The sequence below is a fragment of the Bison bison genome, unplaced genomic scaffold (genome assembly GCF_000754665.1).
Source record: "Bison bison bison isolate TAMUID 2011002044 unplaced genomic scaffold, Bison_UMD1.0 scf7180017864503, whole genome shotgun sequence".
NCBI classification, from domain to species: domain Eukaryota; kingdom Metazoa; phylum Chordata; class Mammalia; order Artiodactyla; family Bovidae; genus Bison; species Bison bison.
Window position 1 is genome coordinate 5,806,420 of NW_011495061.1, and position 17,393 is coordinate 5,823,812.

The 17,393-nt window shown below is 44.2% G+C and overlaps 1 protein-coding gene and 1 non-coding gene across 2 annotated transcripts in view; one reads left to right on the plus strand and one right to left on the minus strand.

Annotated features, from left to right (window-relative positions):
• The window catches only part of SCUBE2 (signal peptide, CUB domain, EGF-like 2), a 67,828-nt gene that overhangs the window by 36,796 nt on the left and 13,639 nt on the right, over nt 1-17,393 (minus strand). Inside the window, exons 5-9 of the mRNA XM_010829375.1 lie at nt 12,078-12,203; nt 8,760-8,876; nt 7,962-8,051; nt 3,518-3,634; nt 2,470-2,592 (exon numbers count right to left, since the gene is read on the minus strand). Of these exons, the coding sequence (XP_010827677.1) occupies nt 2,470-2,592; nt 3,518-3,634; nt 7,962-8,051; nt 8,760-8,876; nt 12,078-12,203 (573 nt within the window). The remainder of the gene's footprint in view (nt 1-2,469; nt 2,593-3,517; nt 3,635-7,961; nt 8,052-8,759; nt 8,877-12,077; nt 12,204-17,393) is intronic.
• TRNAG-CCC lies at nt 3,864-3,936 on the plus strand. Its single transcript has one exon. It is a non-coding gene; the product is annotated as a tRNA-Gly (tRNA).

A 17,393-nucleotide genomic window follows, 5' to 3' on the forward strand; every position in this document is an offset into this window, starting at 1 on the left:
GAAGAAGGCTGAGCACCAAAGAATTGATGCTTTTGAACTGTGGTGTTGGAGAAGACTCTTGAGAGTCCCTTGGACTGCAAGGAGATCCAACCAGTCCATTCTAAAGGAGATCAGTCCTGGGTGTTCATTGGAAGGACTGATGCCAAAGCTGAAACTCCAATACTTTGGCCACCTCATGCGAAGAGTTGACTCATTGGAAAAGATTCTGATGCTGGGAGTGATTGGGGGCAGGAGGAGAAGGGGATGACAGAGGAGGAGATGGCTGGATGGTATCACCAACTCTATGGACATGAGTTTGAGTAAACTCCGGGAGTTGGTAATGGACAGGGAGGCCTGGCATGCTGCGATTCATGGGGTCGCGAAGAGCTGGACACGACTGAGCGACTGAACTGAACTGAACTGTGTGTTATTACTATTCTATTACTAATTGGTAAAAGATCCATAGTAATGTTATAAGCTATATTCAATTAAAAAGAGAAAACACTTGAGCTGGAGATATCTCTTTTGGGTCTAGCCAGAATTTGTCTTCTGGCCCCAGGAGACCAGTTGATCCTGAGCTTTAATGCCCTCTGCACTACAAAAAAATTTAAAAAAAATGCATTAACATTAACATCCTCAGTAATTTTCTATTGCAGACCCTGAAATGTGGTGCTTAAGCACCAAACTAGATCCTTTTGGCCAATCCTTTGGCTTTGTTCCTCCCTCCTGTTTCAGTCCCAGGAGACCCCTCCCTTCCTGGTTCAGCATGGAAGCCTCCTTGGCTTCAGTTAAGATCATGGAAACTAGCCTCAGGAGGCTGCCTTTGTCGATCTAATCATCTCTTCTTCCCTGTTCTGTTCTCACATCTTTCCCGTACGCTGGAATTTCAGTGTTTCACTTCCTCAACTCTTGGGAAGATTTTAACAGTTACGACTTGTGTCCCCAGATGGATAGACCAGGACCAGGGCAGGACTCAGTGCAAGCCAACTAGACCATTGCTAGATCCCTTTTTCAACACCAACTGTGCCATGAGAAACTTCGTTAATAAAAAACAAACATTTGGAAGGAACTGGAGGAATGAAAAACAAGAAATAAAAAAGGGCAAAATCTTACAAAATCTCTTCATCCACTTTTTCCCAGAAGTCCTGGAAATTTCTTCAGCAAGTTTGTTCTGTGCAAATATTTGTTCTACCAAGACTGACCAGTGAAAAATGAGAAAAAGTCTATTTGCTCTGTAGCAATTGATGTCATTCTATGAATTCTGTTATTAATATCAGCCAGTTACTGAGAATGTGGGTTTGTTCGGTAGCTAACTTTGGCTGCTCACAAAGGGCTCTTGCTTTGCCAAAAATAATGAGATCACTTTTCTAATTCCTTTTTAATGTGTTTACACAGCTTAAATAGTATTTCTTGCTCTATACATTATGAAACATCATATGGAACAGTAAATTTTCTTTCCAAGTCAAACAGAAGAAAATCATGCAGTAGTTATCTAAAATGAACTCGCTGACTTTAAAGGGGGCTTATGAAGAGTCTGACAAATTATGTATCAAGAAGGAAAAAACCAAGAGAGAAACTTAAGATTTTAAGACCGTAAGATTTTTTAAAAGTAATGTTGCATCTTTATTATCTGAAGTGAAATCAGATTTTTTTTTCTGATTTTGATTTAATTGTGGGACTTCTAACCAAATAAGTTAGGCTGTTCTTATTCTCAGAAATGAAACAGGAATAAACACCAGCACATCTTTCCTGGGGGTTTCTTTCTGCATGTCAATAGGGCATAAAAGGTGCTCATCTGGAAATATAAATGATGCCCCCTCAACCCAAAACAGCTTATCGATGTCCAAAACAATTATTAATATCAGTAACAGCTACCCAGAGAAGTTCCCTTAAGATATCCCTTATGTGGGAAGAATGTGTCTGATAAGGGGTTTGACATCCTGCCCAAGGACTGCCCAGCCTCTCCTCCACTCAGTCCCCTCCCTCCCTCATCCCCTACCCTTCCCCAACACCAAAGGCTGGTCATTCAAACAAGGCCTATAAGAAAGGGACCAATTAGTTGACCCCAACTTTTTGCTGAGAAAAGATATGTTAATTAAATCAACATCGCTTTGCACCAAATTTTGTTAGGAAATCCATAACACTCAAGGAAGTTTTAGAAAAGGGAACGTATTCATCATCTCAACCCTAACACAACCCTGCTTGCATTCTGTGATCCATTTCTAGCAGCAAGCTCTGGGCTATAATCACACCACACAGGTTCTTTGAGGTGTTCTCTAATCATCAACAACTGAATTTCCAAAATATACCTGTGAGCTAACTCATGTTTGTATTTTATCTAACAGATGAAAAAAGTGAAGCACAGGCTGGAGGTTGGATTAACGACTCCACTTGAGAAGCCCAGTGAGGCGGTCTCGGCCGGAGTAGGGTTTCATCTTCTCCAATCCAACCAGTGGGCACTGCAGGGCACAGCTATGTTTCAGCACATACCTTGGCAAGACTTCTCATCTGTTAATAATTTAAATCCCTTTTTGCAGCTGCAGTCAAAACTGCCCACGGTGTTTCTGCAGAAATGATCACACCCTCCGTTGCGCGTCTGGCACTCATCAATATCTGTAACAGGCAAGCATCGGCAAATCAGACAGCGGTACTTGCCTTGTTAGCCACAAATCCCTGAAGTGCTATTGTGTGTGCTTCGTTATTCTCTGAAACAGAAAGAGACCCATAAAAGCATTTAAGGATGTTTACTGATGTTTTCCATCTTACACACCTTCTCTTGCCTGGCTTAACCCGTTTTGAAAGACATTTGCCTCATACCCTGGAGAATTCGGACTTACGCTGCCCTTCTCTTAACCGGCATTAAGGAAACAAATGGAGGGAAAATGGGGATGCCCTATTACTCTCTCATGCCTGCACTGGTCTCCCAAGATGAGATGGCTTCCTTTCCTATACTTCCCATTCCAGTTTAACGATTTAAACTATAAGGAACTAGAATATTTGTTTTGGCAAATTACATAACGATTAAATAGCCTCAATGCTTTTAAATGATTTCTGATACTTGATTAATCTTATATTTTCTGTTTCATCTGGTAACTGTTTATCTACTTTTTTAAAATTACATTAAAGAACGACGCCTTTGTACTCTTGCCCATGAAATACTAAGTCACTGGGGTCTCTATTCATTACAACATGTTGATGGTACATTCATTAAGTTCTCTGGATAACAATCTTGGCTATTATTTATGATAGGATGATATTATCTCCTGGAAATGAATGTTTCCGTGAACAACTGCTTTTTTCTAATAAGGCCACTGCCTGAAATGGATTGTGCCTGTAGAAGCTGACCTTCTCTACAGTTACTGTAATTAAGTCGGTTCTAATTAAGCTTACTCAATTATAACCTTCTACTAGCCTAGGGAAGAAACGCTTCCTTTTGATCAATATGAATCATAAGCAAATCTGGAGTTGCTCAGGAGGCATGGAGGGGGAGAACTGCCTTTACTCCCCCAGGTGAGCTGCATGGAGAGGCCCAGGCTACCTTTACAGGTCTTTCCATCCATCTGGAGCGTGAAGCCGACGGGACAACTGCAATGAACCCCTGTTGAAGTATCCTTGCAGGTGCGGTCACAGCCTCCATTGTTGACAGCACACGTTTCTGCCAAGGAGGTAAGAAAGAGGCAGTTAGCTTCGTAGAGAAGTGCTGACACAGCTGGGAGGAAAGGGACATCCGTGCAGTGGTAATACTTGACAAAAATTCATGAACATCAGGGAGTGTGTGGGGTACTCACAGCCATACCCCAAGTCTCTGCCACCCACAGGTGAGTTAGAGGAAGAGCAAGTGCAGCTCTTCCCCATCCCTTCTCTGCATAAGTGACATCGGGACTTCCCTAGTGGTCCAGTGGCTAAGACTCTGCACTCCCAATGCAGGGGACCCAGGTTCAGTCCCTGGTTGGGGAACTAGATCCCGCATGCTTCAGCTAAAGATCACACGTGCTGCAACTAAAAGACCTCACATGCCACAGCCAAGATCCAGAGCAGCCAAATAAATAAGTGACATCTCCCCAGGAAACCTGACAGGATGCCAGGGGGACAGACGCCCTTGCCAACCTGCTTTCCTCTCTACTGGCAGATGTGAAAAGTTCCTGGCAGGTGTGAAGACACGAAAGATGTGAAGACACTAAAGAACCAAATGTTCTTTAGTGAAGACACTAAAGAGGCTGAGTATGACAACCTCTTCCAGCAGGCTAGATGTGAATGCAGAACAGAGCCAAGGGGGATTTCCCTTCCTTTAACCTGAACCTTCTCTGTTCACTGTGTGTTATGGGCAAAGTGAGAAAGGGGAAATATCACCCATCTCAGCCCTTCTCTTCCTGCAGACCAATGACTTCCTCGGCAACTGCCCAGTAACTCAAATTAGAAGTTTACCTTTCCTTGGAAGGAGAAAGACCCATTATGGCTATGTGAAAACTCAGCTGCAGTTACTAAATCGTATCTAACCGTTTAGCTTTGCATTAATTCCAAGTAATACACAAACGCATTCAACATTCATTCAACTGTTAGCATTTAGCTACCAGAAACTGACTTTACACCCAAAACTACTTCTTTTTGAAGTCTTGGAGGACAAACTTAGTTCTGATTAAATATGACAGATAGAACAAGTATGTTTATCTCTGTTTCCTCTCCAAACCTCACTAAAAAGAGAGTAAATAGAATTTTAAGTGTAAATCATTAAGGACAAATAAAATAGAAAATAATAGATGAAAGATGTCAAATCTTCTGGAAGTAGCATATCAATGGAGGAACGGTAACTAGCAGTTAAACCCTGGCAGTCTGCAGAGAGATGCCAACAAGTGGTCAGCTCATTGTGAGCCACAGAATCCCAGAGGGGCTGGGGAATTGGAAGCACTAAAGTTACTCGAGAGGCAGAGGTAAGGATGGAGTTAAAATATGAAGACTGATTTGAGAGTCTGTATAACAAATAAGCCCCCAGATGGCCATCTTAATTCCATAGCCCATAGTTCATCCCTATTCAGGCTAAAGCAGATTAATATAGTCTCTGAAAAAGTCAGACCGGAGAAACCCTGGACTCATGGGCACCAGAAATAGCAGAGGAAGGAAGGGGAGATGCTGTCGGGTGAAAGTCTATACTGTGAAAAGAGCGATCTCTCACTTTCATCCTCTGTCTCCCTATTTCCTGGGACACTGGCAGCCAAGCCTAAATAACCCCAGCAGGAGACTGAAGGATTCCTCTCCAGTTAAACTGACCTGCCCAAGTAAAAGACTTGCAGATACTGGCATTTGAAGATCTCCAGATGAAATGACTAAGCCATTGCCTAGTCCACCAAGCATAAAGCCCACCAGTTGACAGATTATCCAAGTGGCTTTTCAATATTCCACTTTTAAATATGAAAAGTCAGCCGAGGATCACCAGACATTTCAGGAAAGCCTCTAGTATGAAATAATACACCAAGTCAAACAAACACCGGAAAAGGAATCTGGGGAAAACAAAGCTAATACAGGGGAACAATAGAGAAGTTAGAAAATCTTATCATTAATTTCCTCAGGGAGGTAAGAAAACCATCCATGAAATAAGAACAAGTTCCAACAACAAAATACCAAAGTAAAGTTCTTAAAAAATTAAAATATGAAGGCTGAAATATAAAAAGAACTCTATAGAAAGTTTAGGGGGGAAAATGAAGGATCTCCTAGGAAGTAAATATCAAGAAGAGAAAAAAGAAGTAAATTTGAGGAGCAAACCAGGAGTTATAATAGTCAACTAATAGGAGTTTCAGAAAGACTGAGAAAAGTAAAGAAAATTATTGAAAGAAAAATAAAAGAAAATTTCTTGGAACCTAGGTACGCGAATGTCCCTCTTGAAAAGGCCTACTGAGTGCTCAGTATAACAGGTGAGACAAATTCTTCAGTGGGGGACACTGTCATGAAATTTCAGATCACCAGGGACAACGTTAAGACCCTAAAAACACCCAGAGAGAAGCTTTTATAGGTTTCACACGAAGAATCAAGAATTAGACTTCTGGAAAGAACACTGAATGTTCAAAACAACAGGGCATTATTCAAAACTCTGGCGGAATATTCTTCCCAACTTTGAACTCTACTAAGCCAAATTCTTAAGAAAGGGGGAAGGTAAACTATAAAGGCATTTTCAGGTGTGCAGAGTTTTAAAAAAAATCTCTATCTACCCTTGCAAACTAACAAAACAGAAGCCATGGGATCCAGCAAAGCTGGAGCATGGGGAAGGGAATTTCCAAGTGGGTGCTCCAGGAAAGGCCAAGATGACAGATATGCAACTGGCCCAGGAATGAGGCCCCACTGGAGCAGGGTGGAAGCCTCAGAAGGGACTTTTCTGTAAAAAATTCAATTGGCAAGTTATCTGCTGTATTTGTACACATTGTAAAGGGTTTTAGAGGTCTGCCAGAAATTTGGAAAAAAAAAAAAAATGGTAAGAGGTACTAAGAAAACTAGCTTCCCTTACAGCTCAGTTGGTAAAGAATCTGCCCCAATGCAGGAGACCTGGGTTCAGTTCCTGGGTTGGGAAGATCCCCTGGAGAAGGAAATGGCAACCCACTCCAGTATTCTTGCCTGGAGAATCCCATGGACAGAGGAACCTGGCAGGCTATAGTCCATTGGGTTGCAAAGAGTCGGACACAACTTAGTGACTGAATAACAACATATTAAGGGTATGAGGGAGTCTGTGTGTGTATTGGGGGAGGGGGTCAAAAGGGAGCTTAACAACTTAATCCTCTGTGGTAGGAAGTCAAAAACTACTATTTAAAACTGATGCATCAGGGGAATTCCCTGGCAGCCTAGTGCTTAAGACTTCGTGCTCTCATTGCCTAGGATGCAAGTTCGATCACTGCTCAGGGAACTAAGATCCCATGAACCCTGTGGTGAAGGGGTAAAAAAAAAACACCTGACATCAAGAAATAACTATATACTCTTCCCTTTTCAGAAATATGGGGGAGGGTAAGTCAGGAGAAGAAGAAACAACCAGGAGAATTAAAAATTGTGGCCACTGGTAAATGGCAAGTTATGAGACAAGGAAATGATCTATTTCATTATAAGTACTATTAAGTACTAATTAACTCTTTAAGGTTTTTATATTATTCATACATACTGTTCTAAGGCAATTAAAAATAATAATTTTAATAGGGCAGAGCAGAAAAGAGCTCAGAAATGTCACCTGCCTGGTAACCAACAGCTGCTTAATATCTTACCTGACCGTTACATCCAGAAGCTATCCAAAGATCAGTTTCATTTAGGTCAAGCCAAGCTTTCTCCAGAATAATAACATCAAAGGAGCTGCTTGATTCCCGCCCCACAGCCAAGGCTGAGTGTCTGCTGTCTGTGGCCTGCAGCTCCAGCGGGCCTGCTGGCAGACCTTCCTGTGTCCCTCAGCCAAGTGCCGCTCTTCTCCATTCATCTCTCCTGCCATTAACACAGCTGAGTCTGAACTAGAAGACTCAGTGGACAAACACCCAGCCAAAGTGCCATGCTAAGCAGGGGCTGCCCAAAATGCCTCTCTCTTCATAGTTACTCAGAGTGGAGGGGATCTGACATGTACTGACCACCCACTAAGTCCCAGGCAGTGGACTCTGAGCACTTTGGCATATTATTGTCTTAGCTGAGCTTCCTGATAGCCCGAAGAGATCAACTGTATTACATCCATTTTAGAGGAAGGCCAGGACACAGTGTTTCCAAGTCCCAAGTCTGGCAAGTTTCAGATGCTAACCAGCTATGCTGACAGCTGAATCGATGTTCTTCCCACTGGATCAGGGGTCCTGGATGGTGACTTAGCAACAGCAGTGAGTGGAGAACAGACACACCTCAGCTGGACAGGAGCTGCTGACTCCGGTCCAGCTGGTCTGGGGCACATGGCCCCAGGTTCAGTCCTGAGGCTGTAAGTTGGGGACGGAAAGGGACAATGCAGTGGCTGGGCTGGTGGGTGTGTGTGAGGCGCCTACCCATGAGCAGCCGCCGTTTCACCCGTTTATCCCCATCTGCCACGGACGTGGTGTTGCTCTCCATCACCTCCAGGGCAATGTCCTCTCGCTCTGCAAGAGATGCAAAGAGCACAGTTCTCAGACTGAATGAGTCAGATTGTTCATCCCCAGCACAACCACTTCCTTGGAAATCCCAGACACGAGAACAATGTGAGAAATGTGACTCTTTGCTCAAAAAAAACATGTTGCAATGAGGCTCTGTGTTACATGGCCACAGAGCCTTAATAGACATTAAATACGGGAAAGAGTTTTTTTTTTATTATATTGTACTGACCACAGACCCTGGGGAATGCAAGCTTCAGATTCACTTCAGAACCCCTAGTTCAGGACAAAAAGAATCTTGGATCAGGGAACCTCTAAAATGGAGCTAGCAAAGGACACATCACGATGGACAGGGCAGGCATCCAGCCATAAGCATGCAACTCTGGCTTCTGCTGACGGCAAAGGCCACCCTGTCATCATGAACAGCTCTCTTGGGAGGTGACCAATCTCCAGAATATCAGCTCCGGGAGCAGCCTAGTCCAGGAAAGGAACAAGGGCTCTCCAAGTTCTCACAGGGAGAAAAGGGCCCCCATTCCAGGTCTGGAATACTGCCCCTGCCCCATGTGAAGCAGCATGGAACCCGCTTGAGGGCAAGTGCACTGGCAACACCCTACCTCTGGTTCTAAACACTATTAATAGTTAGGGTTTGGGTTAGGGTTGGGTTAGTGGCGAGCAGGCTGGGGAAGACCCTAACCCAGCATTGGGGTCACCATTCACCGAGGCAGCTCCTCCCATCCGAGTGCATCTTGTACCGAGGATGGCAGCTACACTCTGGGCCTTCAGCGGTGTCTTCACAGGAGTGCTGGCATCCACCGTTTCCATGGTTACAGGTCACTAAGAGAAAATGAATCGACACATCAAACACTGAGATGTCCACACCTGGGGCTTTGTTTCCTCCAAAAGAGCTCTGATTCTCATTCAGGAGGTCTTTAGGCACCTAGCGTGTACTAGGGACTGTGCGTAAAAGACCCTTGACTCAGTCCATATCCCTGTCTATGTGAGCAAGCAGTCACAATAAGACTTGTAGAAATGCTAAATGACAGATCTGAGCAACACTGCATAGGAAGACAGAGATGTGAAGGTGAAGGGAGATTTTCACCATTTAAAGGAAATGATACCAAAGGATTCTAAACTAGTGCTCTGCTCTATCAGAAGAAGTACTGGGACATTTGGAAATGTTATCACGTTTTATGTCTGGAACAGATGGTATTTAATTTATATGTATATGTTAGGATTTCTCTCATCAGATTACATCTGATTAGTTAGAAGGGAGGGTAATCAGAGGAAATGATGACTCTTCGCGCACAGTTAATGCAACATTAACCAATAATTACAAAGACTGTGTATGAACACATTGATAACAAGCCAAGTAGGGGAAGAAAGCCAACCACAAAACTATCTATTCATCAAACTGAACAGTGGTTACCTCTGGCAAAGGAAATGGGAGTGGGGGAGGGTTATATGTTTCTTTGGACTGTTTAAATTCTTATACAGTCATTTTTAATTTTTTAATTTAAAAGAACTAAATTTGTGCTGTGAGAAAGAAAATGTTCTGTGATTATAGCTGTGTAATAATTGCATATGCATATCAACAACTAAATAGGAATATGAGAAAAGCAAAACAGCTGGATTATGTGGTGAAATTCTGGGGGTTTTTTTATTATTTTAAGTTTTATAATATTATCTGAATATAATCTTATGGTATTATTTGAGCAATGATATCTTTAAAACATTTTAAATCTTTACAAATAAACTCTCAGGTAGTCTACTGGCTCCTGAAAGGCTGTAAAATGCTGAATCTCATGCACAGGTGAGTCTCCTGCAGAGACCTGGGTCTTCTTTTTGAGGATAGCTGTAGCCAGTCCCACTTTTAGGGGCTTGTGAGGCTGTCAGAACCTGCTGATGGTGATGGTGGCATAAACCCCAGATTGTCAGGCTATGAGGCCGTGCTCTGCTTTGTGATGGAGGTATCAGAGAGAAGTCTCACCAGCAAAACTGTCTATCTCTATTTTTTTTTTTACTATTTATTTATTTGGCTGCACCAGGTCTTAGTAGTGGCATGTGGGATCTAGTTCTCTGACCAGTGATCAAACCGAGGTCCCTGCATTGGGAACCCGGAGTTTCAGCCACTGGACCACCTGTCCAGTGGCTTCCACCACTGGAAGTCCCTGTCTCTCCATCTCTTAACCACGGAGGTCTACTCACTGTAAACAACCAACCCTAGCAAACTGCAGGCATCTTCTAGAAGGTCCGTGACTTTGGGCATGCTGCGTGCATGCTCAGTCACTTCAGTCGTGTCCAACTCTTTTCAACCCTATGGACTGTAGCCCGCCAGGCTCCTCTGTCCAAGGGATTCTCCAGGCAAGAATACCAGAGCGGGTTGCCATGCCCTCCTCCAGAGCATCTTCTTGACCCAGGGATCGAATCCATGACTCCTGCATGTCCTGCATTTGCAAGAAGATTCTTCACCCACTGAGCCACCTGAGAAACCCCAAAATGTAATAGAGGTGCATGTTCACTCAGTCATGTTCAACTCTTTGAGACCCCACGGACTGCAGCCCACCAGCTCCTCTATGGAATTTTCCAAGCAAGAATATTGGAGTGGGTTGCCATTTCCTCCTCCAGGGAGGGAACCCACATCTCATGTATCTCCTGCATTAGCAGGCGGGTTCTTTACCAGCTGAACCACCACGGAAGCCCAATGACTTTGGGAAGAGTTCCTAAAAGGAAACCCTCACTGTTTCCTCTGGCATAAATAGTGGTTTAGAAACACCTTTAATGGTGGTCGTTTCCTGTTATCCGTCGGAGCTTTTATTGTGTTTCTTCATCCTGAGGCAGCTGCATCTGGACTGTGTACACCATGTACTGACTCATCCATTACATAAATGTGTATTGAACACATCCAGGACAAGACCAAGAGGCAAAAGTAAGACAAAATCCCTGACTTGGAGAGGTTCATAGCTGGGGGAACAAACACATAAACATACAATTCAACCCACAGAGCCACGTGCTATAATTGAGGAATAAACAACACTGCGGGAGGCAAAATACCAACTGGCGGCCTTGTCTGAGGCCATCGGGGACTGCCTCTGAGGTCGTGTAGCATGGTGATTAGGAGCACAAGCCTTACAGTCAGGCTAGATCTATGTGTGAATCCTACATTTGCCACCTGCTCCCTCTGTGACCTTATAGCTTTACCTTCTCCACAATTTTCTCAACTTGGCTCATAAGGTGATGCCTGTAAGAATTAAATGGAATATGGCACCTCTTTAGATAAGCCTTTGCACATATTAAATGCCCTCCCAAAGTACCTATTATCTTTTTCATTATTAGAAGTTAGGCAGGATATTAAAAATTGAGTGAGGACTTTTCTGGTGGTACAGTGGATAAGAATCCACCTGCCAATGTAGGGGACACAAGTTCAATGCCTGGTCTGGGAAGATCCCACATGGTGCTGCAACTATTGAAGGCTGTGCACCCTGGAGCCCGGTGCTCTGTAACAAGAGAAGCCTCTGCAATGAGAAGCCCGAGCACCACAAAGAAGAGTTAGCCTCTGCTGTTCACAACTAGAGAAAGACCCAGCACAGCCAAAAATAAGTAAATAAATATTGAGTGAGAATTCACCAAGCCAGGAAGGGAGGAGGGCTTGGAAAAGCCTTGAAGGCATGAAAGAATGGGAACTATCTTCCAAAAGCAAGGAGTTTGGTGTTTGGAGAAAGGAGGTCGGTGAGGCTTGTACAAGAAGCAGGAAGCGGGTATCAAAGAGTTGCCAAATGAGGAAATTTTATTTTATTCCATGAAAAGAGGGAGACCTGTGCCCCAGCATTCACATTCCTCACTCCTGAGTGTGAGCTCCTTCTGACTGGTCCCTTTAGAAACATCATTGTCCTTCCCTACAGGAGACTATTCTCTGTATCCCACGCCAGCTGCCTTCCCTGATGTTTCTGATGCTGGGCTGCACAAGACAACCTCTGGGGTAGGATGGCTTGGGGTTCCCAGGGTGCAGGGATGGGCGGGGTACCAGTCTGTACTTACAGATGCAGTCTCTCTGGTTCTTGGCCAGCTCAAAGCCTGGCCTGCACTCGCAGGCGACACTGCCCTTCGGGGCCTCCATGCAGATGTGACTACAGCCGTGATTCTTATTCATGCAGCTCAGACCCTCTGCAAAACAGCGGCATGCAGCCGATGACCAGGTTGCACCAGAATCCAGAGCCCCGGAGTGTCTGGAGGGGCTGGCAGGCGGGCCACAAACCTGCCTGCCTGGGTGTCCATCAGCCCCACGTTTTACAAGAATATGTCATTCATATCAAGCCAGTTAACAGAGATATGAAAATTTTCTTATGTCACCCAAAACATAGGATGTTTCAATTCTCCAAAAGAGATAGGAGCCTACTCAATACACTTAGAAAAAAGTACCCACCAGAAGGGAATTCCCTCGCAGTCCAGTGGTTAGGACTCCATGCTTTCACTGCAGAGGGCCTGGGTTCAATCTCTGGTCAGGGAACTAAGATCCCACGTGGTGTGATCAAAAAATTTAAAAAAAGAAGTACCACTAGGAGCTCTCTGTTGGGTGTGGAATCAGAACCTGTGGACCCCAGTAAATCTTATCTCTGCCATGCTATTACCCATGCTGATCAAGAATGCAAACAGAAAAGGAGAATCTCTCTACAAAAATCTGCAGATAGACAGGTGAAGATTCTCAACCTTTTCACAGATTCTTTTTGGGGGGCAGGGGAGCACTATGCTCTATGGTGTGTGGGATCTTAGGTCCCTGACCGGGGATTCAACCCAAGCCCCCTGCATTTGGAGCACAGTCTTAACCAGGGAAGTCCTCCTTTTCATATATTCTCGCAGATGATTTTCAGAAAATTTCAACCCTCCTCTCTACCCCCACCAAATCCACACTCTGGAGGTGACTGTGATTACTTCTGTATTTTGGCATCACCCCGTGGACATCTGCCAGGGACCTGTCTTATGTGACCTCCTTCAGTTAGTTCCTGGGCCCTCCCTCAGCAGGCTCAGAGGTCAACAGCAGAAAGAACAGAGAGAGACCTCATACATGTGGTTTCCTTGAGCTGCTGTTAAATCCCTCCCAGGTAAACTGTAATTTTCATTAGGCCTGATCTTGTGGTAAATATGGTGGGAAGGGAGTTATTTTCCTCGATGGTTTAGCATGCATCTATCTAATTGATGGGGTTGCAGCAAAGCAGACATCTGTGTGGTTTGCCAGCATCATGCCTCTTCTCAATACCAATTCTTTAGGACTCTGCCACATCCTAGCACTCTGCAGGAACCGTTATCACACCCAAGAGTATTCTCAAAACCTCTCCCTGGTTTGCACAACATTAATAGGTATGTCATATCTTTTTTTCTTATTCATACTGTTCATGGAGTTCAGTAAGAGACTTTATTTTCTTGGGCTCCAAAATCACTGCAGATGATAACTGCAGCCATGAAATTAAAAGATGCTTGCTCCTTGGAAGAAAAGCTACGACCAACCTAGACAGCATATTAAAAAGCCGAGACATTACTTTACCGACAAAGGTCCATATAGTCAAAGCTGTGGTTTTTCCAGTAGTCATGTATGAATGTAAGAATTGGACCATAAAGAAAGCTGAGCACCGAAGAATTGATGCTTTTGCACTGTGGTGTTAGAGAAGACTCTTGAGAGTCCCTTGGACTGCAAGGAGATCCAACCAGTCCATCCTAAAGGAAATCAGTCCTGAATATTCATTGGAAGGACTGATGCTGAAGCTGAAGCGCCAATACTTTGGCCACCTGATGCAAAGAACTGACTCATTAGAAAAGACCCTGATGCTGGGAAAGATTGAAGGCAGGAGAACAAGGGGACAACAGAGGATGAGATGGTTGAATGGCATCACCAACTCGATGAACATCAGTTTGAGCAAGCTCCAGGAATTGGTGATGGAGAGGGAAGCCTGGCATGCTGCAGTCCATTGGGTTGCAAAGAGTCAGACACGACTGAGCGACTGAACTGAACTAAATAGGTATGTATTCATGTGATGGTTTTTTGCATTTGTGCAATGTAACTCTAAAACATTTTTAAGAGTAGGGATTTGGTTCTCATTGATTCTCCACTGACAAGACATTTTCTAATACTGGAAGTGGCACTCTTTTAACATGAGTACAAAAAGCTTTCATTCGAGTTCTCCAGGATCCAATACTGCTCTGTATTGTGCCCCTAAAACCTTAGCCAATTGGTTCTAATTAAGTCAAAAGTCATTTCTCTCCAAATCTCACCATGGGACCCATGGGTCTATGCTTAACTGGAATGATTGTTTTAATACAAACAGATGCCATTTCTATTCCAAAAGAGAGGGCAACAGCTAATACATCTCACACTCTCTTAAAACCTTCTTGTTTTTTATCTGACAGTTATGAGCTGTTTGAGCTCCAGCACTCAATCTGCTGGAGGTGGTTGGGATCCATTCATCCGTGCCAAGGCCTGCTGTCAATTAACACAGAAAGAAGCTTGCACTGGGTCGGGGGGAGCTCTCTCTTGGCTTGGGCCGGTGATTTCTGAAGACATTATTTTCTCCCAGTACTAAGATGGCACAGGAGGTGGGAGATGCCTCCAGGAAGCATCATGTCCTCCAAAGAAGGCCCACCCAGCATTACAGTTGTTCTTGGATCAGCAGGGCATTTACACTAACAGGCTCCAGGAGCATCTAGTGGTAAATGTAAAGTGCCCAAGAAAAGGCAGCAGTAGAAACATCATTTTCCTTCCCTCCGGGAGACTATCCTCAATATCTCATGCCGGCTGCTTCCCGATGTTTCTGATGCTGGGCCGCACAAGATGGTTCCCAGGGTCGGGAGTGAGGGGAAGTACCCCAAAGCACATTCCCATACAAATCAGCTGCTTCTTCCTCTTTTTCTTTTTCATTTCATTTATAAGTCTGTTAAGATGTTTGCAAAGTGACCTTTACTGCTCTTCAGAGCAATTCATTTGCACAAGAAATATTTTGTAAGAACTGACTGTGCACCAGATACCATGAGGATGCACAAAGAAGTTGCCCCCTGATGTCACATCATACCAAGCAAGACATAAAGTTACCAGAAGACACTGAAGGTTTAAATGGCTCTGGAAATGCTAAGGGCTTTTTAAGAGGGGCCCCTGAGGCTTTTCAGAGTACCCTGACTCAAAACAAGGCCACTGCTAGGGTAGGCAGATGGACTGGTCCAAGCTGGAGGACCCAGCTAGGGTCCTGGCTATCCCAGAAACTGCCTGGACAGTTATGTTTAGGACTGTTAGTTCACCAGGAAGGAAACAGCTCAGAAACCTGAGAAATATCCCATTCTGGGGGACCCCTGGCCCAGAGTCTCACTGAAGTATATTATTGGGAACTGAATAAAAATAAGCCTTGCAAATAGGGCAAGAAAAGGAAGAAACAGATCCTGCTAACAGCACGGCCCGTTACTCACTAACCTGCCACCTTGCCCACTACTCTAAAAAGGCAGCGGTGCAAACATCTAGAAATATTCTCAGAGCGGACAAAACAAAAGAGGAATGCTCATTTTGAGAGCCTGAGCACCCATGAATAGGGACAAAGGCAGGCTGGGGCCATGTGTCTCTCTCCAGCCTACCCCCATTACATGGGTGAAAACACACAGTCTCTTTACCAGAACTTTGGGGTCTCTAAGGATGAAAAAAAAACACACAAATAGCTTGAGTTTCTCTCAGAGTTAACTAGTATGATCCCTTATATTAAAGAAAGTTTAGCATATAATTATTAATAACAACATTGGTGACTCTAGAAAATACTAGCTTGCAGTGTTTACCTTCTTTCAACCATTTTTAAAGGATCAGCTGTGGGTTTTAAAGCCTATTTTAATATAGATTTCAGGAGTTTAATGTGCACTTCAAGGAGGGCATCCTAGAGGAATACTGTTTACCGCTGGCTCTATTTGGAGAGTTAAAACCCTACAATGGAAGTGGGCAGCTGCAAACTGCTCTAATCTGTGGGCTCACGCCACCATGAATTCACCCAGCAGCCAGGTTGAAACACAACAGAAAATCACGGAGTGCTTCCAGATCACAACTCCAATATTTGGACTTGGTTTTAGCCCCAAACAAATATCCTCATTTTAAATACTCTTTAGGGGTTCTAAGAATGTCTGAATCATAAAAAATTTAGAAAACACAGACTGTGGAAAGGAACTGCTCTTATGGTCTTGCAGTCTGAGGAGCCTGTGTCTGTAATCAGTCTGGGGACTTGGGGACAGGAGAAAGGGGCTGAATCACTGCTCTGGAGGAGTGAGGGTAAGAGAAGGTCTTAATCACTGCCAGTGGCTTCACGAGAGGTGGGACCCATACTGGGGGTGTTCAATCACAGCTCTACCTACAGGACCACTAGCTCTACCTCCTGCCACCTGAAGAGGAAGCCAGAGGGACTTTCCAGGAAGCAGCTTTGAGCAACCAAAGGGGAGGGGCCCTGAGATCAGGATCATCCTCGTGCTGCTGGCATCTTAATTCAGCCTCGGACAAGAGGTACAGCTCATGGAAGAGTCCAGAGAACCCCACAGGGAAAACGAAAATCAAACCTGCTACTCAGTCAAGGGCTACACCTAAACGAGATAAGAGATCACCTGATTAGAGCCAGGGGCTATGAGTAACCAGCTCACACTCTGACAGTAAGCAAGCTGGGGGATAAGAGCATCCGACTCCCCATTTCTCTGACTCCTCTTCTTAGTACCCAAACAGGCCTGCTGGTGAGGGCTAAGGAAGGAGCCATCATTCTTGGAAAATGAGGCAAAAATCATCTTCCACAAAGAAACCCTTGAAAAATTACTAAAACCACCACAATTAAAATAATAAATCTATAAATCTTGTGATTAAATAGTAGAAAAACTGAAAATCACCTCATTTTAACTTATGAGGATGAACAAGCAGCACAAAGGAGTTAATAGTCTAGTATTTGGAGCACTTCCCTTAAAAACAGGCACGGCATGGGAGACATACCGCCATCAAAGTGTGGTTCTGTGGCTTAAGAAAGAGCAGGGAAGGATTAAAACCACATCATTGAGTTAAAAATGGTTGGTTGGCCACAAGAAGTTAATGCCTCTCCCTCCTCACAATCCACTGAACTAACAGAAAAAGAAAATAGGTATAAACACAAAGCAGAGAGAACGAAAGCCATCAGAGGAGAGGAGTTTTCTGCAAATTTATGGAGAAATGATGAATGGCAATATGGGTGAAGGAAACCCTAAAATAGAGGACCCCCCCCCAGTCTGGGGAAGGGGTCCACCTGCCCCCTGGAATCCCAGAGGTCAGAGTTCAAAAATACAAAATACAGGGAAGGCCCGCTCTTGCTGAAAACAGGGCCATTTACT